Source organism: Marmota marmota, unplaced genomic scaffold (assembly GCF_001458135.2).
Source record: "Marmota marmota marmota unplaced genomic scaffold, marMar, whole genome shotgun sequence".
Lineage (NCBI taxonomy): Eukaryota > Metazoa > Chordata > Mammalia > Rodentia > Sciuridae > Marmota > Marmota marmota.
In genome coordinates, this window is record NW_026000108.1 from 23660823 (window position 1) to 23686525 (window position 25703).

The 25703-nt window shown below is 31.8% G+C and overlaps 1 protein-coding gene across 1 annotated transcript in view; it reads left to right on the forward strand.

Annotated features, from left to right (window-relative positions):
• The window catches only part of Pcdh7 (protocadherin 7), a 394354-nt gene that overhangs the window by 183266 nt on the left and 185385 nt on the right, over positions 1-25703 (forward strand). The window contains exon 2 of the mRNA XM_015482017.2: positions 3485-3593. Within this exon, the coding sequence (XP_015337503.2) occupies positions 3485-3593 (109 nt within the window). The remainder of the gene's footprint in view (positions 1-3484; positions 3594-25703) is intronic.

The window sequence follows — 25703 nt, forward strand, 5'->3', positions numbered from 1 at the left end:
ATTGAAAAAGACAAAGCTCCATCACTCCAGATCACTAAGTATCTTCATGCCCATGTTTTTGAGTCTCAAGATGGAAGCATGCAAGAGTCTACTGACTTTCCTTGGAAACTGCTACAACCCCAAGAGAACTCGCTGGCTTCCTGGAACAGTTTGCTTTCTTTTATGTCTTTACATAGGTTCTTCCCGACCATAGGATTTTTCTTTGTTCTCTGTGCTTTTCATCAATCAAGGAGATCTTAAAAATTACTAATATCCAGGTCACACCTGAAAGCTGACTCACTGGGCTTCTGTTGGGGCCAAGAATTTGAATTTATTTTTTCCACAAGTTCTCTGGGGTGATTGTAAGGTGCATGTAGGCTGAAGAATCACCATTTAAACCATTTTGCTTCAGAGTATCAGTGTTAAAGTCAAAGTCACGTATTTAATGCAAATTTATCCCCTGCTATGTAGTCAACACTGTTTTGCATTTCCACTTTAATGAGGCTTCCTGGAATATAAAGATAACTTGAATTCTGTGTTATAGCCACTGTTATAAATGCTATGAATGTTATAAACCACCTTCTCAATAGACCCAAGCTAATGATGGTAGATGGTATATAAATATTGTCTGTCTGCCTCTGTCTGTCTTTTCCTCTCTCTTTATCTATCTAGCTGTCTAACTCAATATATATGATATACTACTGGAATTAAATTTTAACTCTTTGCATCCATAGACTATTCTTCAAAAGATAGGAATCTGTACCAATTTGGTTCATATTAACAACTTAAATATATTGCTGTAAGAATTTAATTTTTCACAATTATCAGTTTAAGATTTAGTGATTGCTATAAATGCTAATAATGCTTTGTAGAATTCTAAGGCCACATTTTAAATTGTACATAAAAATGATGCTACAGCATATTCTGATCCTTTGTGTAATACTTTTTATTTTGTACATTTATTATAAATTATTTCTTCATTCATCCAGATATTATTTTAAATGGGAAAAGATTTTTACAGAAAAAAGGAAGCATTGATGAATCTATCTGTTACTATATAAATAGATCTTAGTATATTAAAATTATACTCTTCTTGCTTCTAAAATAATTTACGGAGATTAAAATATTCATAATCACAATAGGGTAGGAAATCAAGTAAATAAAATGTTCATAAGTTCATGGCAGTCATTATTTAACCTGTTACAGTGCAATCATTATTTTATTTTTGACATTTTTCATTGCAAACATAGTTTATGACCCATCTATGCTCTCCGATCACTGCTTTGGTGGAACAAGCATGTAAACACAGATTCTGAGATTAATATCTCCACATGATGTCATTCTCTTTCTTGTTTTTATATCAAAATGAAACACTATTTCTCATGATTTCTTATTTTTCTTCTTTCAACTTATTAATTTTATTTACGGATTTCTGTATTCATCCTGAAAATTTTTATTGTGTTAGAAAAGCCAGATCCTAAAAGATTTCAAAGTTATTAAAATAGAATTAAGTATAGCATTTGACCTTCTTTTATCTTTCAATATCCATATATCTATTTTTAACCCATTTCTGTGTCTTGAAGTGATAATATGTCTGCCTGACCCTTGGAGTTCTTGCCTAAATTCAACATTGATATTACAATTTCATTGTGCAGTAGTATTTGCAGAGTATCTTTTGTGTGCAGAGCAATGTGATTTTAGGAGACTTGTCAGTGGTTTTATTTCTGAGGTGACAACAAAGACATCAATCACAGATACTTTGCAGTCAGCTAGTAGGGATAAATGGGAAGATTTTATAAAAAGAAAATTCACACCAAAGGTGAAACATGGTAAATACAAATATATCTCTACATTTATTTATATACAGAGTAAAATGTACAATGATACTAATATAAAGAAATGTGAGAAGTATTAGTAAAATAAAGATAGTGTTTCTAGAGCACATTGCATGTAAATTTTGGCCCATAATGTGTTTGCAATTTATACTAGAAATATTTTGTAATTGTTTTTCAATATTGCCGACCCAAATCAGTGAAATTTTATAAAGAAAAGAATGTGATTTGAAGGTTTCTCTTTTACTCTTAGATTTAGCTATTCTAATAATTTGATTTTGAACTAGAATGAAAAAGAGAATTTTGTAGACTGTGTGTTACACTTTAGTACGTGAATGGTAAGGTACTAGGGAGAAATACCAGTAATGTACTGTATTCTTAGCAAATCTTCTATCTATAACAAAAAAAAAAAAAGGAAATTTTGTGGAAACGTGATTGTCTTTAGCAAAACCAGTTTATAAATTACAGGAAAATGCCACAATTCTTCTTAGCTTTCTCACTAATATCAAATCTTGTGCAGATAATTCTTAACACTTCTAGAATGCTACTGATCCCAGTTAATATTAGCTATTTGTACCTTGAGCATTTAAGCTACAAAAGTACAAAAAAAGCTCTTCATTTTTTCATTATTATCTGGTAAATTTAATTTGATGCTATATGGTGGAAAGAACAAGTTATAAGGTAAAAATATATACACTCTGCCATCTTCACATTCACACAAGAGTTTAGTGGATACAACTATTGCCAAGAATAATCTCAGAAAGATATTATGGGACAATGTTTGATTGTTTTTCAAAATTATTGTTGGTATGGAGCACAGCCACTATCTGATATTAGTTTACTCATTTAATAAGCCTAAGTCTTTCTTTTTTATTTTATTATGTAGTTCAGATAATCTTACATTTCATCTATAGTAAATATTCAGTTTGTTCATTATCATAAGCATAATAAATTATTGGTTCCTATTGGATGAAGTTTTGCAGAACTTTTTAAATACAAATTAAAGATTGCACATGATTTTACTGTTTTTTAACTAATTATAGTCATAGTAAAACATATGTTTAGACTTTTTAGATTATTTTCCATTCATTATTTAAGAAAACTTTTACTTTAACGTGATTCATACAATTTTAAATAGACAATAATTTTATAAAAAGAAGTAATAAATATACTTTAATTTCCTAGCCCTGCATCTGGAATCCTTTTATCAGCTGTAATTTTAATAATTTGTCAAGTTTCAGCGCATTAAATCTTTTAAAACTTTATATCTCATGGATGAGGTATTTTAAAATGATGTATTTTTTGACATTGGGTTAGTTCAGCACTTATTGCTACATCACTGATCCTTGTTTTTATGAATTCTGTTTGTAAAAAGCATTAAGACTATTGAATAAAAAAAAGGTTAAGTATATGGAACTAATATATCAGATTTAAATGCATGTTTTAGTGAAATTTCTGTTTTCTTATCTTGGTTTCAGAAAGAGAATTTTCAGTTATCCAAGCTCCAAGCATTGTCTAAGATAATATATAGTTCACCAAGTCAATTTCAACATATTTAACAATTTTTATTGAATTAGTTGTCAGTAGATTTTAATGTATGTAATTATGTATTTTTTAATAAGATCATTTACAATCTTATATCTTAGTGACATTCAGAATCTTTTCTTTTGCAGCCATTTCGTAGAGTGACGTTTTCTGTTGTGAGTCAGCCTCAGGACCCACATCAGGGGTCACTGCAGAGTTGCTATGACAGCGGGCTGGAGGAGTCAGAAACACCAAGCAGTAAGAGTTCATCAGGGCCAAGACTGGGTGCCCTTCCACTCCCAGAGGACAACTATGAAAGGACCACGCCGGATGGCAGTGTTGGTGAGGCAGAGCATATGGAAAATGGTAGGGGCAAACACAACATCCACACACATAATCACGCTAGTGAGCCGTAATAAGTAGGCTTGGCGAAGGTCAGTCTAAAACTAAAATAAAATAGCTGACTCCAATACTATTTTATTTTAAATAATAACTATTTACTAAAATATAGAAATGCCAAATAAAGCAACATAATTATGTAGATAAAACTCACCAAAATTGCACCATCATTTAAAAATGGCCTGTCAGAAATAAATGCACATACAAATAAAACCAGAGCAGTGTCTTCTATGAAAATGCTAAATTAGAGCACAATTCCTCAATAATAGCCACCGAGAAAGGTCTTTTCTGATAGTTTTCTAATACTCATTTTTGTCATGCAACTATTTCTTCAATTGCTACTGTCCAGTCTTGGTGAAAGGAAATGACCATAAACACACCTTGCTTGACTCCCCTTACCCCCTAGATTTTTAGGAAAAACATTTTCAAATCTCTCCTTTCAATGCTAGCTGAAATTGAGTCAGAGAAGGAGAACAGCTCTGTCTTGCTCTCCACAGTATGCAGTAAATACTATTAGAGTTCCTCTCTCATTTAAGTATAAGGTGTTACTCACTTTTGTGCAAGAGAAAGGAAGGAACACAAATTATAATTCTCCATATTCTTACCCTTTTGTGAGGCTATTCTCATAATTATTACAATTTACCTTATATACATTTTCATTTAGATCATAAAGTTATATTGCAGCAGTACTTATAAAACTGTTCACATTTGTTTATGTTCCCAAAGGCAATTTGGTAATCCATTTTCTGGATTTCAAATCATAAGTGAATGTTTGAGGATGAATTTATGTCAGTTAATGGAATGGTACAAGTTCTTCCTAAATTCATCATTACTTTGTATATAAAAAAGATATGGTCATATATAAGGGAAGGAAGGAGCATCAAGGAAATTTTGTTTTTAGTAAAAACTCAAAATGGATTTATGTCTTTCTCTATCTCAATCCTCTAGTGAAGTAGAAAAATTTTTAACTTTCTGTTATATGGTAGTTTCTTCAGTGATGATATGCTAAGTACAGCATATTAATGCAGGAAAAAGATTGCTTTTTCCTTCTGTAAGTTTACCTATGAATATTAAAACCCAGTTTATATATATATATATATATATATATATATATATATATATATATATATTCTCATAAATGACCCTAAGTTGAAGTATTGCTAAACTAAATCATGCCAAATAATTATTTATCCACTCTATCATCAGGTGAGAAGATATGCTACCAGGGTTTGATAATTGATGTCCCTCTTGATTAATTATCCAGGTGTTAAGTGGCATTTTGCCTTCTGGCTATAAAGGCATGCTTATCTGTGTGTATGGTGCTGTGTGCTTATGTGGATGGGAGTTTGATGTGATTTTTAAGACAAAATTTTAAAAATTTTTAAGTGAGTATAAAATTTTGGTGTGAATTGAAATGCTGATGAATATTTGAGGCAAGTCTATTCAATATTCTTTGGAGAAAACTAAAATTAAATTTAAAGATATTACATATATAACATATATGTAATATCTTTAAGTGTATTTATATATATAAATATTTAAAGATTTATTTAAATATAGCTTTTACCTACATATGTAAGCATATATGTATACATATATATTTTTTATCTACTGAGGAAAGCAGTATTAATTTATTATTTCATTATTACTATTTCTTAGATCATCATTTGATAACAATTTTATGTTTTAAAAAGTGTTTATTTTTGTTATTAGTATTATAATACACAATGGATCCTTTTTTGAATGTCAGCTATAGAAATAGGAAGGACTTTGTACACTGGCATTATAAAGACATTTTAATGTTATTTTCCATTTTTGTGAGATTAAGGCCATTCAACATCTTTAAAATAATCAAGAAATTATGAATAATTAAAACATAATTAAATATGACAAATACATATCAATTCCATTTTATGAAGCATACATGTCATAGAAAACAACAGGTGAGCTTGTAAATAGAACAGAAAGTTTACTAAGATTCCCCTCAAAAGGCTTTTAGTTATTTTTTGTAAACATCTGTTGTATCTTGTCAATAGCAAGGCCCATGATAATATAACTGCTTTTTCCTAATTTTGTATGTGACTGACACTTGAAAGGCAGAGTTTATATCAACGATTTGGCATCTGCTAGCTGTGATTCATGTTGGTCCCAATGTATAGGTAATGACAGAAGGAGATGTGATACATTTTGAGTGATCCAAGCGTAGCAGTGGATATTCGACTCACAGTTTTGATGGAGTTCCTGTTTTTAGACTACTAATCTAGCCAGAAAGCACAATTGTATTGCTTGAATTCTGGTAATTTCATCTTTGATATTAATGGGTCATTCTGACATAAATAGAATTGGAATTGAAACCTGTCAAGTATTCATTTGTCACATTTAATTGGAATCCAGGTAATCTGCAGTGTTTTGCTTGGTTAGGTTTTAATCAGGATTTGTATTGGATTTTCATTTGGATTTTCCATGAAATACCATTTTGGATGCTGTCCTAGTTCCTAATTATTACCTCATATATTTTCCTTGAATTTTAACCTGTGTGAAATAATGCAGTTTTTACTAACTGTTTTGGATTAACTTCCATTGTAAAGTTTGGAAGATAATTTGCAATGCAATAACATAATATAACATTCCAATATCATGATGCAAACCAGGAATAAGTTAGGATAGCTAAGGATAAAGATAAGTTGTCACAGATGCTGTGTCAAGGAAGTAACTGAAACAGGCAAATTTAAATAAATAGACATTGAAATGTATTTGTGTTTTACTAAAGCTTTTATCTGCCTTCTGTACTTTAGCATAATAAAATAATTTCATGTAGAAGGCCTGTTGGTTAATTCTCCTTTTAACAAGCTTTAACTTGTATTCCAACAGACATTGGTGCCAAATAAGGAATGGAGTTTTCTTCTCTGACTAGCTGAGGAAAAGGAATGCACTGCAAGAGTAAACACAATTTCATGAAACATGAGTATCGTAGAATGAGACCCACCATTTTGATGATCCAAATCTATAGAATTTATAGCCTTTGGGCTTTTAGAAAGTAATAATGAGAATTATACCAGTCAAAAACATTTTAGGAAAAGCTTGTGAATTACATATTCATTCATGGCAAAGATTACTAATAGTTAGTAATCAACTTTATGATTTCATGCTGATCTTTTGATTGATGAAATTGGGGTAATCCATTCTTTAATATCTCATTAAAATTAGTGGAATAAGGTATTTTAAAACATGATAGGAAATTTTATCATAAAATTTTTGACAGTGTTTGACAATGAGGAAGTTAAAATAATTAAAAGGTAGATCAACAAACTGATGTTCAAGTAAAAAGCAGATATTAGCTTTAAAAGCATCCGATCTCACCCTTACCTTGATGATGCAGCAATCTTCAGATTTTTTATTGGAGTGTGATTTAATAGTTTCTTGGTCTATTTTATCTATATATCTTGACCCACTGACGTATTTATTCTTTCAAAAGACACCTCCAGATCATCTTTACAAAGCCAGTTTTCCATTTCTATGTGTGGCTCAGACACAGAAAATACTGAGTTGGCCTTTAATCCCAACTTCACCATCAGCAGTTTGTAGGTCACTTAATCCTTGTTTGTTTCTGATCATCTTTAAGTAATTAACTACATTAAATATGAAATCTTACTCCCATCCAACAATCTGTGATCCTCTCTGAACATCCAGTTGTCCTTGTGTTTTTTCCTCTAGAGAACAGAAAGAGACTTTGTGTCTCTTAGTGAGATGGAGAGTAAATTTTATAATATAAGTTAATGAGGTGTGGCAGTAGTAATTCTAAGGCCTTTTTCTCAAACCACAGAACATATGTGAGTTCTAATAAGAGGTAATGCATTTATTGTAAAAATCAAAGAGTCTAACTGGTGTACTGGCCAGGTGGGTGGAAAGGTTGGCACCACAGCAGGGTAGTGTGGGAGACATGTTGGGAGCTTCCCTTAATCATACTGTGCAAGGGCCATCTGGAGATCTGGTCTCACCCCCTGCCACAGTGCCCTTCACAGATAATTATGATTAAGACATGCCGCAATGGAATAAGTGTTTATTTTCTTGCTTGACAACTTAAACTCTGGTCAGATTAAGAATGAAGAGAGATGAACACAATGTGTTTTTTTCTTAAGTAAACCTTTACAAATAGAATACCTTACAAATAATGTAGGAACACAGCAGGTAATCCATCAGACAGATTTTAAAAAGGTAAATGAGGTTAGCAAGTTGGAAACTCTAAATCCTTAATTAATTTTATGCTTCTTGATTTTCTCAAATCTTTCAGAAAAAATACCTTTGACTTTTATACACCAATGTTTTGAAATTCCCACTTCTGAACTTTCTTTTTCAAATTTACATATGATAGATGCCATTGTTCTATTCATTCTTTATACCTCATCTCTTCATTCCACATACTTTAAATAAGTGTTTAGAGTGTTTTGTTCTTGATAATTAAAACATGATATAGCACACTGTGAATCCACTTTGTATCTGCCATGAAATTTTAGAAGTAAATGCAGATTCATTGGGAATAAACCATTTTTTATAAGGCCAAAGGTAATGAGAATGGAGAATAAACACATTATCTTTGTAGAGGATAAAGGAACCTCTCCATCTCCTTTTCTCCCACCTACCTACCCAATTATCGGCAGGTATCTGTCCACAAGGCACTGTTGTCCTCTCATTTGACTGGGTAATGTGACAAGGTGGCCTCTTCCATCATGCCCTAGAGCCTCACAGACTTCTGAATGGCATAAGTATTATATCTCAAAAACAAATGCTCACACATACTGTTTTTGTAGGAAAATACTAATACACATCACTATGGATTCATTTCCATGGTTTTGTGCTTCTTCCTGACATTTTGGTTGCCAGAGTCTCACTGAGGTTAATTTTCCTACTTTTCCAGTCATCTGTGACATGGTTCTGAATTTCCCAAGTGTCCTCAAGAAGTCTTCATGCCACTCATTCAGGAGGGCTGCATTCCCTTCTACTTCATAGTGATTATAGAGAGAAAGTAATTGTAGGGACAATCTCTAAGCCAGGTCTCAGCCAAGCAAGATATGTCCTGCAGCTACTTTTCAATTTTCCACTAAAATAAACAGTACAATCTGAAAGAATCTGAAAAAAATATTCACCTGCAGGAGAATTGGCAGCATTGAAGATACAATCTAGTGAATTAAAAAAAAAAAAAACAATTTTGCAATCTAATGAATCAGTTTGATTCCTGGTTTCACCTCAGACTAAGAGTATAATTTTCTCACCATTTTCAGCCCCAGTTTCTTCAATTACAAATCACAGTACTGTGGAAGAAATTGAAAAGATAATAGCATGCAATAGTTTATAAATAACAGTAGTTATAATTTGGCTGTTAATTGATGAAATTATTTGCTGTTTTTATTTATTATAGATAATTTTGATTATAAATCTAAGTGGATTTGATATAATACAATGGCTTAATCTTGGCCTTCATAAAATGTTTAGTCTTACAAGGACAGCATTTTAAAATTACTGGTTGGAGTAATATTCTCATCTTGGATAATTTCCAGTCCTTTTTGTTTTTATTTATTTTCATGGGGTAACATGGGATGACCTCAGCTACAGTGACTTACAAACATAGCAAAGATCTAAATGAGTGAAAGGAAGCCTTCTCTCTTCTGACATAGAATCAGCTCAGTTCTTTGTGCTCTTTTACATGAAAGGTCTGGAATTTCCATCGTTATCTTTCTTTTTCTCTTTTTTAAAGTTTTTACATTCATATCCAGTGTTCCAGTTGAGTGCATTATTCTTCAGGTGTATATTTCCCTTTGAACTGCGGCAAAATATTCACAATGTCAGGAAAAATGAACTAAAAAAATGTCCAATTAACATGCTTACCAGACTCTCAGTCCTTTCTTTTCTAATCTCAGTATTAATAATTAATACTGATAAAACGTGCGGCCATATTACCCTTTTTATTCTAATTTGGTCCTTTAAAACTACATCACTCTGCTGAACCTTTATGACATTCAAGAAGGGAATGAGCTTTTATGAAATCTCAAAGTGACTTTGGAGGTCAGTTAGTGGGTTTGTTGTCTTCAGATTCTCCAAGCATTGGGCTTCTGGGGATCTTTTTGTTGACAGTGAATTTGGTTGTTTAGTCCTTCCTTAGTTAAGGCATTATTCCAATCTTTCCTGCTTTCCTTTTCTGTGTGTCTAAATCATATGTATTTCTAGATTTCCTCTGATTTTTTCCCCACAATTATGTATAAAATATTTATGTTAATAAAATACGACAATATTCTTAAGCAACTTCTCTGTGGTAAATAAACAGGAACACAGTGACTCTGAAGTCAGCACTCTTCACTTCTGGGGCTGGCTCAGTTATTGAGAAACTGATTCATCTCAATGTCCTTATTCTGGGGTAAGCATTTCCCACTGTACCACTTCTATTGCAGGATTTATTTTTTTTTATATATAAATGAAACATTTTTTCCTTGAATGAAGCAAGGCATAGCAATGTCTTTGGTGTCTTGTTTCACAGAATGATTACAAGGTGACGAAGCTGTGATTATTATTTTTGATCCAATCAACTTATATTAAAAATAATCTAAAACAAAGATTTCCAAAGGAGTTTAAATATATAAAAAAGAATCCCAACCTTTAAAATGGAAGTCCTTATGTTGGGGAGAGGCAACCTTAATGATAGCAACCTTAATGGTAGTACAATGTAAAAAGTAGGAAGCTCATTAGAGAAGTTCAGAGTAGTGTAAGGTACAGAAAAAGGGCAAAGTAAACTATACAGAGGAATAATTATACATGCATTTATTGGAAATTTTACAATTCATAAATAAAATTTGGGGTTGGAAGAAGGCCCTGAAGTGTTATTTGCCTCATATCCTTTCTCTTTACTCATCTTCAATCTAGTTTAAAACAATTATTAAATTGTTTTACAGGTTTAATGTTTAAGCCAATTAAATTCAGATTATTTAAATTTTGTTATTATAATCACATTAATGTCACTATTTCTCTTTTTACATCTTCTTTTTTTCTTTTCATAAGACTTTATTTTCCACTCTTTTTTTTCTTTTTTGCTGCTAAACACAATTATTTCAAAACCTCTAGAATTTAGCATTGATGCAATTGTCAGCAGAAGCTAAATCCAGATCTAAACTATAAAACATTAATTTTATGTCTGTTTCCTTGTATATAACCATGGGCAATTACTAGTCACATGTATGCTTTAAATGAGGTCTTTCAAATTTAATAATAGCTTGTAAATAATTTTTTGAAATTATTCTTTTTATTTTCAGAAGACCAGTTATACTTCTCAAATTAAATAGATGATTAGATCACATTAGAGTAGAGTAGATTGGATCACATTAGGTTTATTTTTTGAAAACCGATTCATTTCTTTTGTGGTGGTTGCAAATTGTTTTGTAATTATTATTTCAAGATTCAAGTTATATTTATGGTTATTTCTCTTTAAGTCTCATTCCCTCTTTATTTGTAATATAGACAGTGGGTTACATCCTATTAAAATATTTATAGTGAGTTTTCCTTAATTTACATAGGTAGAATTTTTGTTGTTGAGTCTCATTATCTTGTTTGCTTTCTCATTGTGATCCACAAATATGATTATAGATTCATTAGTAGAATGATAAAATACTTAAAATGCATGCAGATTTAAATACCTCCTCAAAAACAGGCTTTTTACTGTTGACATGTGATAATCTCAAAGGAAAGTAATTTTTTAAAACTATATGTTCCAATGAAATTGGTGTCGAGTGGTGTAAAATGTTTTGGTGATAAATAGATAATAGAATAGCAATTAGCTATTTAAAAACTTCCAACTTATTCATTTCTGTTTAGAAATATATTTTCTACGATATATCTGCTTTAAAATGCTCACATCTTAGATGATGATGTCAGTAGGGGACCCATATGTGATCTGTGATTAATGAACTGCTCTGAGGTTGCATTCCTTGCAGCTACAGTGCCCTGGGATGAATTGTGCACATTGTTCCTATTCCATATGAGGCCACATCTCACCCACCCAGCATTCATAGCAAAAGGTCACAGAAGCTATAGCTGAAATTTTATACAATGAACAGGGAATGCAGAGTATTATGAGAATTCACTTAGTTAAATTGAGCAAGCATTTGTTGAGTAATTACTATACACAAATTTCCATGAAGGACCCAAAGGTGAATGAGGCATGGTCTCCATTTTCTACATGTTTACATATTGCAATGGAGAATGTTGTGGACAGAATTATATTGTTAAACATAAAGTCAGGATGCTAGGCTTGGTCACATAGCCCTGTGATCCCAGCTACTTGGCAGGCTGGGGCAGGAGGACTGTAAATTCAAGGCCAGCCTGGGCAACTTAGTAAGACCCTGCTCAAAATAAAAAATAAAAAGGACTGGGGATGTAGCTCATTGGTAGAGTGACACTAGATTCAATCCCCAGTATCCAGAGATAGATGATAGATGAGTAGATGGTAGATAGAGAGATAGATAACAATAAATGTATGAAAGATACTATATGGGAAGATTCCATACAACAAGGACCAAAGAAGTTGGGGATGTAAAAAATTGTAACCAAGCCTTGAAAGATGAGTAAGTAGATTTTTTTTTTTTTTTTTTTGGTAAGCAGAAATGTGGGTAGGTTTTTCGAAAATAGAGAGGGAAGCCAAAAATAGCAACCTGAAAAGGGAGGGAAGAGTGCTGCCATTTGCCAACCTGGGGAAAATAGAAAAAAATAGCCCATCTCTGTGGGTTTGATGCAGACTTGTAGGATTTATGGCATCGTTGAAAAATGCAAGTCATATCCAGCAGGCTATTGGGAATATAGATTGGAAATCTGAAAGTATAGATAATGGAACTAATATAGTCTTAGAAGTTATTAGCACACCAGTAATGATGGACTTTTGGGAATAGATAAGACCATCACTTAAGCAAATGACGTCAAATAAGTGGTGATACCAAAACAGAGGCTTCCAGTGGATTGAAATATAAGAGAATAACAGAGAAGGCTTTAGTAAGAATGGCTGAGAGGTATATTAAAAATGAAATCATGTTGGGGGGAATCTTTAAGTTATTAGACTTGTTGAAACTCAGTATGTTCTTAGGAAAAATAGAGATAATAATACTGAGGGTCCCTGTAAGAATGTAATTAATTATTGGTTGTGTGGGAATATAATAAAATAAAATAAAAAGCAAATAAACCAATAAAATATGGCAGACTAACACAGGGAGTTGGAATCAGGACAGCAGTGGTTCTCAAATATTTGGTGCTGCAGGGAAGACAAGAAACAAGTCATCATATAATAATTATTCTTTTAGACTACCTTTGTCTTATTATATGACTCTTACATTTTATATTATACTGTGCAATAACTTGTTCATTTTATTTACTTGAAATTAAAAGAATATTGGATTAATTGCATTCGTGGTGCAATTGATGACATTGTTTCAGTCATCAACAACAACAATAAAAATATTTTATAATTTTGAGATCTTTAATATTATAACAGGTCTGTCAATTGTTAATAGTACTATGCAAGTAGATGTGCTTCAGAACAGAAAATAATAAAAAATGGAATTTGAATGAGAAATAAATTCAAATTTCATCATAAAAAGACTAATTTTAGTCCATTCAACATGTGCACAGCACCCAGGTCAACAATGCTTGCCACAACTAGTACACCATTCTAGGGAACACCTCTAATATATTATGTGCAAATACTTATTAGTAATTATTTGTCAGAAGGATGTCAATTTCTGTGTTTTTTTTTAAATTTTTTAATCACAGGAAATATAACTGTTATGCTTTGGATGTGAGGTGTTCCCCAAAAGCTCATGCATGAGACAATACAGGAAGGCTAAGTGGTGAAATGATTGGGTTATGAGAGCTAGTTAACCCCATCAGCAAATTAATCCCATTATAGGAATTAATAGAGTGGTAGCTGAAGGCAGGTAGGGTATGAATGGAAGAGGTGGGCCATTGGGGGTGCCTTTTAGGGTATATATTGTGTATCTGCAAGCAGAGTCTCTCTGCTTCCTGATCACCATGTGAGTGGCTTCCCTCCATTACACTCTTCTGCCGTGATGTTCAGCCTCACCTTATGCCCTGAGGAATGGAGTAAACTGTTTGGGGACTTAGACCTTTGAAACCCTGAGTCCCCAAATAAAGTTTTTTTCTTCTAAAATTGTTCTTATCAAGTCTTTGGTCAGAGCAGCGAAAAAGCTGACTAAAATAACAGCCATCAATGTCCCTTAAGTTTCTTCTCCTGTCTCTGAATTCTTTGTTGCTTAGGAAGAATTACAAATAAGGACTATATTGGTAAAACTTGTCCTCCAGCCTAAGATATTCTAACTAATTGCTACATAATAAATTCTAAGTGAAAAATGCAATTCATACATCTATTCATTTCATCAAAAATCCCTAGATATGTGCATTTATTTGGCCTGGCATATGCACTTTCCATTCTCATGGAATACTGAATAGAATTATATAAATGTAGTGTGTAACAAGAGAAGCCACTTGGATTGCCAAGTGATGTTTGAGTGGTATCTGGAAATTTTTTTTGTAGGTGCATATAATTTTATCAGTGCCTCCAAATTATACAGAGCCAAGTGCCATAAACAATTCTTAAAAATATTACAAAATCCTGATGTCAACATAGAATATTGGTTTATTAAATTAAGAACAGGAGAATACTCATTCATGAGACAGAAAGTTCCCTGCATCTTCTCCAAAGCATCCTCTCCTTTTCTTTAAGGAGATCCAAGACAAATCAATGTTCCTTTAAAAATATTATCTGATAAGGATAATCTTGGAAGTATTTCCTATCCCAGAACCATTGAGGCCTGATGAGACCTATAGAAGCAAATCTATCCTGGACTGAAGATCTGTTGAGGTACTCATGAGGTACTCTTGACGCACAATTCTAACATAATGTTTATGACTATAGTTTGTTTGTTTTCTCTTTTCTTTTGGGATTATATCTTAAAAGTTTTGCATATTATTTTTTAAAACACATAAATGTTTCCCCCCATATTAGCTTTAGATATCCTTGCATAACTAGGCTATTTACCTTTTCTTGGTGCTGGTCCATTCTGTAAGCACTTTGCCTTATCTAGACATTCACAATTATCCATCAGTCTTGTCTACCTGACAGTTTCTGCACTGTTGACACCTGAAGTTCAAACACCCTTGGATTGATACATAATATTTAAAATAATTATTTAAAAGATTACTGAAAATAATTATTTAAATAGTTATTATCCCAGATAACTCCCATCTAAAACAAGGTAATGTTCAGTCTCACAAATCCTTAAGGACATTGAATTTTAGGGTACCAACCTTATTCTTTCCCTTAACTTTGGTGAAAGCAATGTTAATCATACATCATCTTTGAACAGGTGACTGGACACAGCAGGTTCACACAGAACTGCATTTTATCAGGATTTTTTCTTTTAAGCTATTGCCCTTTGTTCAGTGTGATCAATTGTGTTCAGCCTTCGCCAGTTCTTTGGGAATTCAATTTTGAGAGGCTCTGCAAGTTTCCTGGACAACATTGGTTCATCATTTTCTCCCAGAATAATGAAGATCTAAAATCTAATTCTTGCCTATTTCAGCCTTAGACTGTTTTTATCCTCTTTTGTGAAATCAAGTCCCATGCTTTTCTCTTGCAGCCCATGTCTGAGAATTATCTATGTCCCCAGGATCAAGTAGCTATTAAGTTAGTTCTAGCAATTGCCCATAGGTTTAGAGCTATCCATGCGTGTTTTTCTTAAATAACAAACATTTTATTTCAGAGCACAAAGTACAGGACTTTCTACTTGATTATTTAGTTTCTGATTTTTTTTTTTTTATGTTTTGGAAAATACATCACTCTTCTTTATTTTAATGAAAAGTTCTGAGTTTCTCTATCAGTCATTTCATTTTTGAAGGAGAATTAAAGGACTGTTCCATAGATTGACTCTCAGGTCTTTTTTTTTTAATTTTCTCTATTCTAATAAACGTATTCCTTTGCTTTTCTCAACTTTACCATCTCATGCTCATTCTCTCTTATAACGCCTTATCTCTGACCTTTGGGGGATTAAATAATTAATTTTCTCTACTAAAACTTATTATATATGAGTCATCTCTGACTATCAAATGTCTGTTTTCCTTTGGGATAACTTCTAGAAGAGTCTACTCCATAATTTTCAGTTTTAAAAAATCCTTAAATCTAATTTAATCCATCTATGTTGTAATATGTAATATGTGTATTTACAAAGAATCAGAGCTACGTGTATTTTTTTCTAGTTCAGACTCCATCATATTTCTGGAAGGGAACCTGGATCAATTTATGTACTGTCTTCATCATTTAGAGAATAATGTAACAAAAATTGCAAATATAATTATAATAATATAAGTATAATCATTACTACCTTATTTACCTCAAACAGTTATTGAGAAATTTTATAAGAACATATATTTTGGGGAAATTAGCATTAATAAAAATTATTCCAAAATGCTTTTTTAAAAACTATATTCAATGGTATATAGATATAATATTTAAAAAAATTCTTCTGGTTGTATAGTTCCATTTTTCCTCCATTTTAACTCAGACTTGCCATGTTCACAACATTTGTTAAATGCATGATGATTTTCTAATTTGCAGATTTGTTCACTGGCCTCACATGTTTAGCCATAAAGGTGAGTTATTCCTTGTCCTCCTTGAGTTTCCTGCAGGTTTCCAATTCTCTAGGCTAAGAGCACGTGGTCTCTATCTCCTGTGAACAAGTTCCTGTATTTATCACAAATATAATTCTGTGAAAACCAGAGAGAAAGAAAATATGTTAACAGTGTGTCACATTTACTTTCTGCCAGCCAAATGGCTTCTGTCTGCAAGAGGCCTGCACATATTTTTCTCAATTTATTGTGAAGGAATAGGAAATGACAGAAACCAGTTAACTCATAGAGATATTCATCAAATTATTAAAGATCATTCAGTGTCCAGTGGCAGAGTCATCCTGAAAGGCATTACGGACAATGCTCAAATAGTCAAGATAATAAATAAAGCCTTCTAAAGATTATGGCCAATAACAGAGTGGATAGAATCTGGCAATTAGGCACCCATTCATAGAACTTATTCACATCTCCATTTAATTCATTAATTAAACCAAATGCATTTATTAATATAGAAATCAACCTTTATGGGTATTTGAACTAATTTTAAAAGAATGGTGCAAAACACTCAGTTACAATACAGTTCAAGCAGAAAGGCTAAAGTGATTTCAAAGCAACCAAGTCATCAAGAATTGTGTTGAATGTCAGAGACAAATGAATTAAAGATTTATTAACTCCTTCTCATACATATACACAGAGAAGAATATGAGAGGGAATAGAAAGAAAAAAACTGAAGTGGAAAAATGTATCAAAAATGTTTGCAGAAATCATGAAATAGTATCTTAATTAGATATCTAAAACTAAAGGTTAATAAGTAGAGGGGAAAATTAGATTAATAAACTAATTTTTCATAGTACATTCATGCTTACCTGAAAATATTGCACACTCATTTGCTTTATGTAGTTAGTCTAAGGGAGGGACTACCTTTTATGGATAATGAAACTGAGAAGATATATAGGATTGTGACTAATGCCTGATAATTCTAGGTATATGAAACATGCTAGATGTTATTATTTATTATTATTTAGTGTTTGCTGTTAACTCCAAAGGGTTATATTTGCATTACTGTATTCAAAGCTCAGGAAAACCCATAGTAGCCATTATAATTATTTCCATTTTAAAAAAGACATTTATTTTATGTTTATCAGAAGCATTAATTTATTGTAAATTTTTGAGGAAATCACTTATTTCGCTTGCTGCTATTGTATATATTGCAAGCAGTAATCTAATGCCTAACCTACTTTTCAGGGAGTTTTTTTTTTATTCATGTATTGGAAAACACAATGGATTTTTGTTCTTTTGCATAAACCAATACTTTATTTCTCCTTCAAGAGCCAATGTACATTGTGGTTTAGAAATGAATGTTGATACATGGGATCATAAGTGGAGTGACTAAGTATTCATATCATAAAAATACAAAGGAAACCAATAGATGAGGTCTTGTTTGTTTATTTCAGAATAACAGGATGGTAGACTCAGTACCATGAGCCAGGTAAAGAAATATAGTTTACTCAAAGTAATGTAAGAATAAATAACAGGTCCTTTATTCACTTGTTTAGCTTGATGATTAAATTCCCTTGACTGTGTTTTGCTAAGAGTTCTTTCCAGGCATACACACATACATACACACACACTTTGATTACATCTTTCTACTGAAGTAGGAAAGACAACTCAATGGGAAGAAGCTTAAGAAATTATTGCAAGAAGAGTCTGATTCTGCAGTTGATCCCATGACTCCAAAAAGATGTTGGAAATAAAGCAATTAACTTTTAAAGTATGCAAATAATTCAGTAAAGCAAGCAATAAAAAGATGTTTAGACAGTTTATTTAATACTTTTGATATTATCCCGGAAATTTCAAAATAACCCCCAAATTTCTGCTAACTGTGTAAACTTAGAGATTTGTCTTTCAAACTTTGCTCTCTGTAAGACCATACATAGGAAAAATATTTCTATGTCTATCACTAAATTCAAAAATGCTTGAAAAATTATTTTAAACACTATGATTTTTATAAATTGTGATTAAATGAGAAGATATCTATTTCAGGACTTAGGCACAAATATCTTTAACTACATCACAAGAACCACACCACCACCTCCCTAGGGAATATTTATTTTAATTACACCTACCAGTTGATCTAAATTACTGGACTTGTTTAAACTTGTTTAAGCATAAGAAACTCTCTCAGATACAGTAGCAAATTCAAATAAAGTAGAAAAGAATTTTAAAATTACCAGCATAAAGAAGTTAAATGAGACTATGTATTATCTAACAAAAAAAAGAAAGAAAATTTCCAAGTTTCCTCATTCTCAATAATTTTTCTTCTTACAGTTTTTTAATAGTCAGAAGATATGCCTTACAAAAGTATATGTATTATTCAGTTGGGGGTTAGCAGTTAAGATGTTGTAATTTTTTTTTCCTTTAAAATGAGAATAATGTGTGTTTTTAAATTTAACATATTGGAATCACATGCACTAAGGAACACATATATAGAAAAGTTGATGCATATTTCAATGTAGAGTTAAGTAAAAATACCTGTTTCTACTGAGAAGCTGGCATAGTTAGCTTGCTAATAATTGACCTAGTCATTAAGCAAGTCTCAGCCCCCATCTGTCCCTGCTGCTCTTTTGTAATTATCACATATATCTTACCATTAGTGGTAAGGCTTCCGGTTCCTTCCTGGCAAAGAGACAGGGCATTTCTGAAGTGGTTAGGGCAGTTCCCTTGCCTCAGTAAGAGAAAAAAGAACAGAAAGCACAGTAGGAGCTACATGGAGAGTGTGTGCCTCTGAGCTCTTTTTTATTTTAGCAGCTTGAGAAATATTGGTACACGTTATTGCTACGCCACATTCTTTCTAAAGGAAGTTTACTGCCATTGATTCCCAAGAGCTAGAGGATCCATTTTAATATTTTTGGCACTTCATTTAGCTAGTCTCCTTATTGATTGGACTTTATGAACTATCTATTTGTACCTGATGTGCATTCCTAAATGATTGTGAGAGCAAATATTTTACCTTATTGGACCAACATGTAGAGGATTTGACTTACCAGTTACTGTACATTTTTTTATGCACATTCTGAAATGTATGAGAGAACTTTAGGAAAATCTGACATTGCTCAGTGGGGAAACACACACACACACACATATGCACACAAGCAAACACATACACTCACATTCTAACCTTCATGGACTGTGCCAACATGTTAGAGCACAACTTGGAAATAATTTGAATAATAAGTTATACATTTAGAAATATTCTAATTTGGAAATGTTCTATTAAAGTCAACAGTTTGAAACATTGTGAACTTCGCAGACTCCTACTATAATTGCAATTTTATATTGTTAAAAAATACTATTTCCTATGTCAAAGGAAGTTTTATTAAATTATAAATAGCAAATTTGTAATGCATGTGCCTTAAAGCTGAATCATTTTCTCTTAACATACCAACTTGGCATTTAAGGTGATCCTTTAAGTAAAATACTGAAAAAAAATATATAGGGTTTAATTGAAGGCAGTCGTTTTTTGAATGCCTTACAGTGCTTTTTGTTTTCTTTTCCTTTAAAGACTAAGATGTGCACATGTATGTTTACAATACAGACTTGGAAATATGTCCTTCTATTTTAGAGAAATTTAAAATACTGGACTTTTCAACTATTCCTTTATATCTAAGGCTCTGCTTCTACTTACATGGAATTTATTTTATTTTATTTTTTCTGCCTAACACAATCCTAGAATTCCCTGGTAGTACTCAGGCCTGGCAGGGCTAATGCAGAAAAACAGGTCTCAACAAATAAAGAACTCATGCCCTGAGTCTGACACGGACAGAGTTGGTATTTCAAGTTTCTTTTGAAACCTTTGATAATCTGAGGTAAATGTACCAGTTATTTATAATAACCTTTTCAGTATTGTGGTACACTCTGCTTTTCACGTTCTTTCTCTGAGCATTGGAAGCCAGCCATGGCTCTGTCCTTGGCTTCAGTAGTTTGCTATAATAATGTCCTTCTGATATTCCTGGTAATAAACCTTCATGGATGCCATCCAAGATAGACCCTACTGATAACTATATTCTGTTTCATAGTGAATTCTATTCTTGGGAGACTCCAATATTTATTTTCCTTTGCAGTTAAGGAATTTATGTTGAAATAGTATTTATTTATTTATTTATATCATTGAACAGTCTCACTGTCATGAGTAAGGAAATTGCTCCATAAAATACTTGGTAATGTAAATGTGAGAATGAAAGTTATATATCTGATGATTTATTAAATTTATGACTTGTAGGAACATGACTGCCTCTGTAAAGGAATCTAATATACACGTTGGAGAATATTCCAATAATGCCTAGTAAAAATGGTATGCTGTTGTAATGTAAAATCTCAAGACTAGGTACTACTCTAGATTTATACCTTTGGCATTTCTAATCATGCACAGCCTGACATTGCAAATCTGAATTTCATGTAGGAAAATTTAGAATCGAGTTTATTTTAGAAGCACTTCCGCTTTCACAGAAGATAATATTCCACGTACATACTGCTTTTGATATATATCCTTATACACTGCTTTTAATGTTAAGAAATGCAAGGGTTAGTTAAGAATAGGACAATGAGTTTGCTTCATGACAGAAGAAAGCAGGTCAAGGTTGATGAGTACAAGCCTGGACTCCAAGACCGGTAATTACACCGGAATGAGGCATGTTGGTATGACAGGCAAGAGGGTGAGGGTTATATCATATTCTGGACATTTAACATATTGAAATATGTTCCATATCTTTCTTTATATCCTAAGAATCAGACTTCCGTCAGTAAATTTTGTTTTAAAATAGGATGATGTTAAGATTCTCGTTATAAGGTACCCCCATCAATTGAGATGTTAATATTTAAAATTCTACAAACATTTAGCCACAGAACATAACATTTAATAAAACTACGTTTTGAAAACAGGAAAAAAATGTACAATATCAGGATGCACAAATATACTTTGTGCATGATGTGCAACTAGAATATACTAACACAAAAACTTAGTTTCTTTTTTTACAGTATTCTTAAAATAAATTTAGTTATTGTTTTTACAGTGAAATCCATGTGGCATATGGCTTATTTTCAACTTCTCCCTACCCTTGAAATGTATTACTTATCTGAAATATAAAAGAGCATGTTACGTGGGAAAAAGAAAGAAAGAACAGGTCTTTCACATACATGAGTAGGCCCATATGCTGTTTATTAAATTTGATGATTGTCAACCAATTTCGACAGCTGATTGAAATAAAAGAAATCAGCAGTTATGCGGAAGTATGAAAACAAGCACATGTACCACCCTCATGCCGTTTTATCATCTGTCAGATTTTTCAAGAGTATACCATATTTTATAGGCTTGAAATAAAACATGATGAATACATACATATGTAATGAAATAAGATATATGCTTTGAGGGAATAGCATTGCCCCAAGTGGCATTTGAGTTTATGTCATTTAAATGACAACATTGAGAAAGGTGTTCTGTATTCCCTGGATTCCAACTTAGAGCATGCTGCTTATCTGTTTGACTGTACATGAATATGTTGAGGAGAAAATAATTTTAAAAAGTTTTACTAAGCGTCTGAGACGCGTTTCAGGCAAAGAACAACTTGTATTTTAAAAATAAATTAAAATACATTAACCAAGAACAGTGAGCAGTGTTTCTGTGAAGGAGAGGGTGAACAGACTGTTTAACTTTCCTCCCATTCCACATATCTATGAATAATCATTCCTTGAGGTTTTAAAATTATAAATAACATTGCAAAGCAGAGTTATTTCTACTTTACGAAGGAAATCATCCATTTTGTTTTCATTTTCCTTTGGGTAAACTCAAAATGGCTTTGCGTAGCTTCTGCTAATCTTACTTAAGACTGGAACGTTTTTAATGAAAAAAAAATGTTTTCCAATTGCTAGTGCATTATTACATTTACGTGGCTAAATTGACTCAAAATTGACAACTGTTTTTTCACTTGGCAAGGTTAATATGTGGTAGTTGATCCTAAGAGAAGGGAGATAACAAGTTGTAAAAAGCAGAGATATCTCCAAGGAAAATCTCTGAGCAAATTGAGCTCTGGGGAAAGATGGCTGAATAGGGTATGCTGTCTTAGGTTTAAAATGTCAATATAATAAAAATATTTATTGCCAGAAGTTGATCATTACCTTGACTTCATGCACATGCATATATACGTAAGACCAGAGAATAGAGGTAAAAACTGTCATCTTTAATTTTGGTTCTTAAGATAGTTAATTGTAAATCCTAGGTGCTAGGTGGAGTTAAGACAGTCTTTCTATATAGGCTTTACTATCAACATTTACAAGGGCTGAATGAGAGGTTATAAAGCAAAAAAACTTTGTTTCAAAATTTTATGAAATATAATTTTAAAAAATTTTGAAAATAATTTCTAGAATTATTTATATGTTCCTTGGCTGGGGTGGAGGTGTGTGCTATGAATGGATTTAGTAACTCACCACGTAGACATTGTGACTCATAATATCATGAAGATGGAGAACAAGTTTTCATGTTCTCCATTATATCTCCAGCTATTCATAACAGTGCCTGGCATGTATTAGCTACTCAATAAAATTGTTTGAACTGAGTAATAAATAAATGAATATTTTCTGCATCCAAGATTTATTTACAGATTTCATTTTAAATTATTACTTTTGCTTTATTATTTTTTTTCTTTTGTGATAATTTAGGTTGAATTGTGCTGGTGGATAAATTAGTCAAAATAATTCATTGGTATAAAACACATGGTATTTATAAAAGGAATAGGTTAATCCTAAACTCTTTGTAGATACTTGACAAAGAGGATGTTTTAAATTCAAAAACCATACATCTATAAAAAGTACATATTTTTCCTTTTAAAATCCAAACTTCTATAATAAGTACATTTTTTTCTTTCATTGTCTTAATTAACAGAACTAAAGTACCTCAATGGAAAATCTTTGTTTCGTAACTGAGAAATAGTTTTTTTTTAAATATTCTATTCATCAAGGACCTTGAAGATATAAGACAATTTGGAGAAAAATCATAACATTCTTTGTGCACTGTGCCCTTAACAGAATTTCTTTTTAGAGAAATTGGGACTGATAAGTAAATTTTGTGAATGAGAACAACAACAGCTCAAATTTATAATACATTGTGTGTGTAAGGTTAAATATATTCTTATTTACATATTTATCCACTTGGTCATTCTTTATTAAGTCATAATTTAAATGTAATTCAAACAACGACTGTAAGATTACATCAAGATAACCTCTCTTGGAAGTTTCATTACATTTCTATTTTAAGTAAGTTTTTCACCATCTATGTGGCTCTGTATATATTTCATTCTATTTCTATGAATATCCTGGTGTACTCTTTAAAAATAGCAGTTTCTTTTGTTTTCTTCTTTTTTTCTGTGAAACCATAGGATGATACTGGGTAAAATGAAGATTTGCTAAAGTCTACTTGAGAAGTGACTCTCTTAGAATTTCCAGGGTAGTTACATTTCATTATCATAGTTCTGTTTTTTAAATCTCTTGCATCCATATGGAACCTCCAAGCCAAGTTGGCTTTGTTTCTGCCCTTTCACTTTTATTTTATAACTTTGATTCTGTCCCCACCACCTCTCTGTACTCTGAGCTTTCATCATGTTGACAAGTCACTGTTTTTAAATAATCAGCACTATTACTCGGTGTTCTAATTAAAGGTAAGAATAATTAACATATTTCATCTCACTAAATCCTTACTAGATTAAGTTTCACTCTTTCAAAGAGGAACAAACTGAGGCACACAGACCTTAGAAGTAACTTGCTACACGTCACATAGCTAGTGAGTGGCTGAGATGGGGTTTGAACACAACTTGTCAAATAAACCCAAACATTGCGCTATTTCCAGTTGTGACCTTCTCTCACTGGAAGGGTTCTCAACATTTCTCCCCAGCATCTCTTTTTCCGTGAGCCAGCTCTTCCTTTAGCGTTTACTGAGGGCATCACCTCCTTAACTCTCTGCATATTGTACATCTGTGTCAGCATATCTCACATTATATCATAAAAAAACATGTGTACCATTCTTCTTGTTAGAATGTGGCTTCAATGAGACTGGATTATTACTATTATTACTATTTAGTTTTTAAATCCAGCTCAATATTGAAGGGGTTATACTAGCAGTTGTCAAAGTGTGGTCTCAAATCTCCAGGACTCAAAACCATTTTCATGATAATATGAGGCTATCATCTATCCTTTTAATTCTCATTCTTTCACATATGCACAGTGGAATTTCCCTGAGACTGCATGCTGTGGAATATTGCAACATATTGAACACAGAGCAGCTTTCTTCTAGTAATTCAATCATTAAGAGTTGTGCAAAAGTATAAAACAATGTCACTCATTTCACTTTTTAAAAAATATAAAAATTTTTCACAATATATTCATGTCAGGATGTAAAAATGGCTACTTTCAAATAGATTTGTAATAAATTATTTTAAAATTGTTTTAGTTTTAATTTTGAATATGGTAAATAACAATAGATACACATAAACCAAAGCTCTTTGACATACTATATAATTTGTAGAATAAAAAGAAGTCATGAAGCTTAAATGTCAGAATAACACTGTCTAACTCAGATTGAGCACTCATTAAACAAAATATATTTGGGGAAAAAGTAAAATTAGAATGTTAGTTATATTGGTTGAATAAACTATGTATTGATTAAAATTAAAGTCATAAGCAAACATGACTCAAGTCATTAATCAATGAATAATTAGGTACTTAGGTAGGTTATTGTTTTTATAAAGGACACAGTGGGGTATGCTATTTTGGCTACATACTTCAAGATTTTAAGAATTCACATTTATAAAACACTATAAAATTGAAATTAATGAAAGATCATAAATTTCCTAGTAGGTTTATAAAATATTTTAATGGAGGTAAATATTAAATTTTTAATAAAAATGCCTTCTAAGGAAACTTTATCATAACTTCAGATTTGAATATGGCAAGAGTTTGAGTACTATGAAAATTAATTTTTAGGAAGAAGTGTATAGTATTATATAAAATTAATGAATAACTTTAATTAAAGAAAGTACACTGCTTGTTTTACTCGATTTAAAATTTTAAACTATTAGATACTAACATTAATATATCATAATTAAAATTTTCATAAATACACCTACATATCAAACCCAAGTATAATGTTATTCAGTAATTGTAGCTAGATTTACACCTAAACCTTTGTTATACTCATCTCTAAATCCTTCATTTTACAATTTATTTTTTTTTAAACTAAAGCTGGTAGCTGGT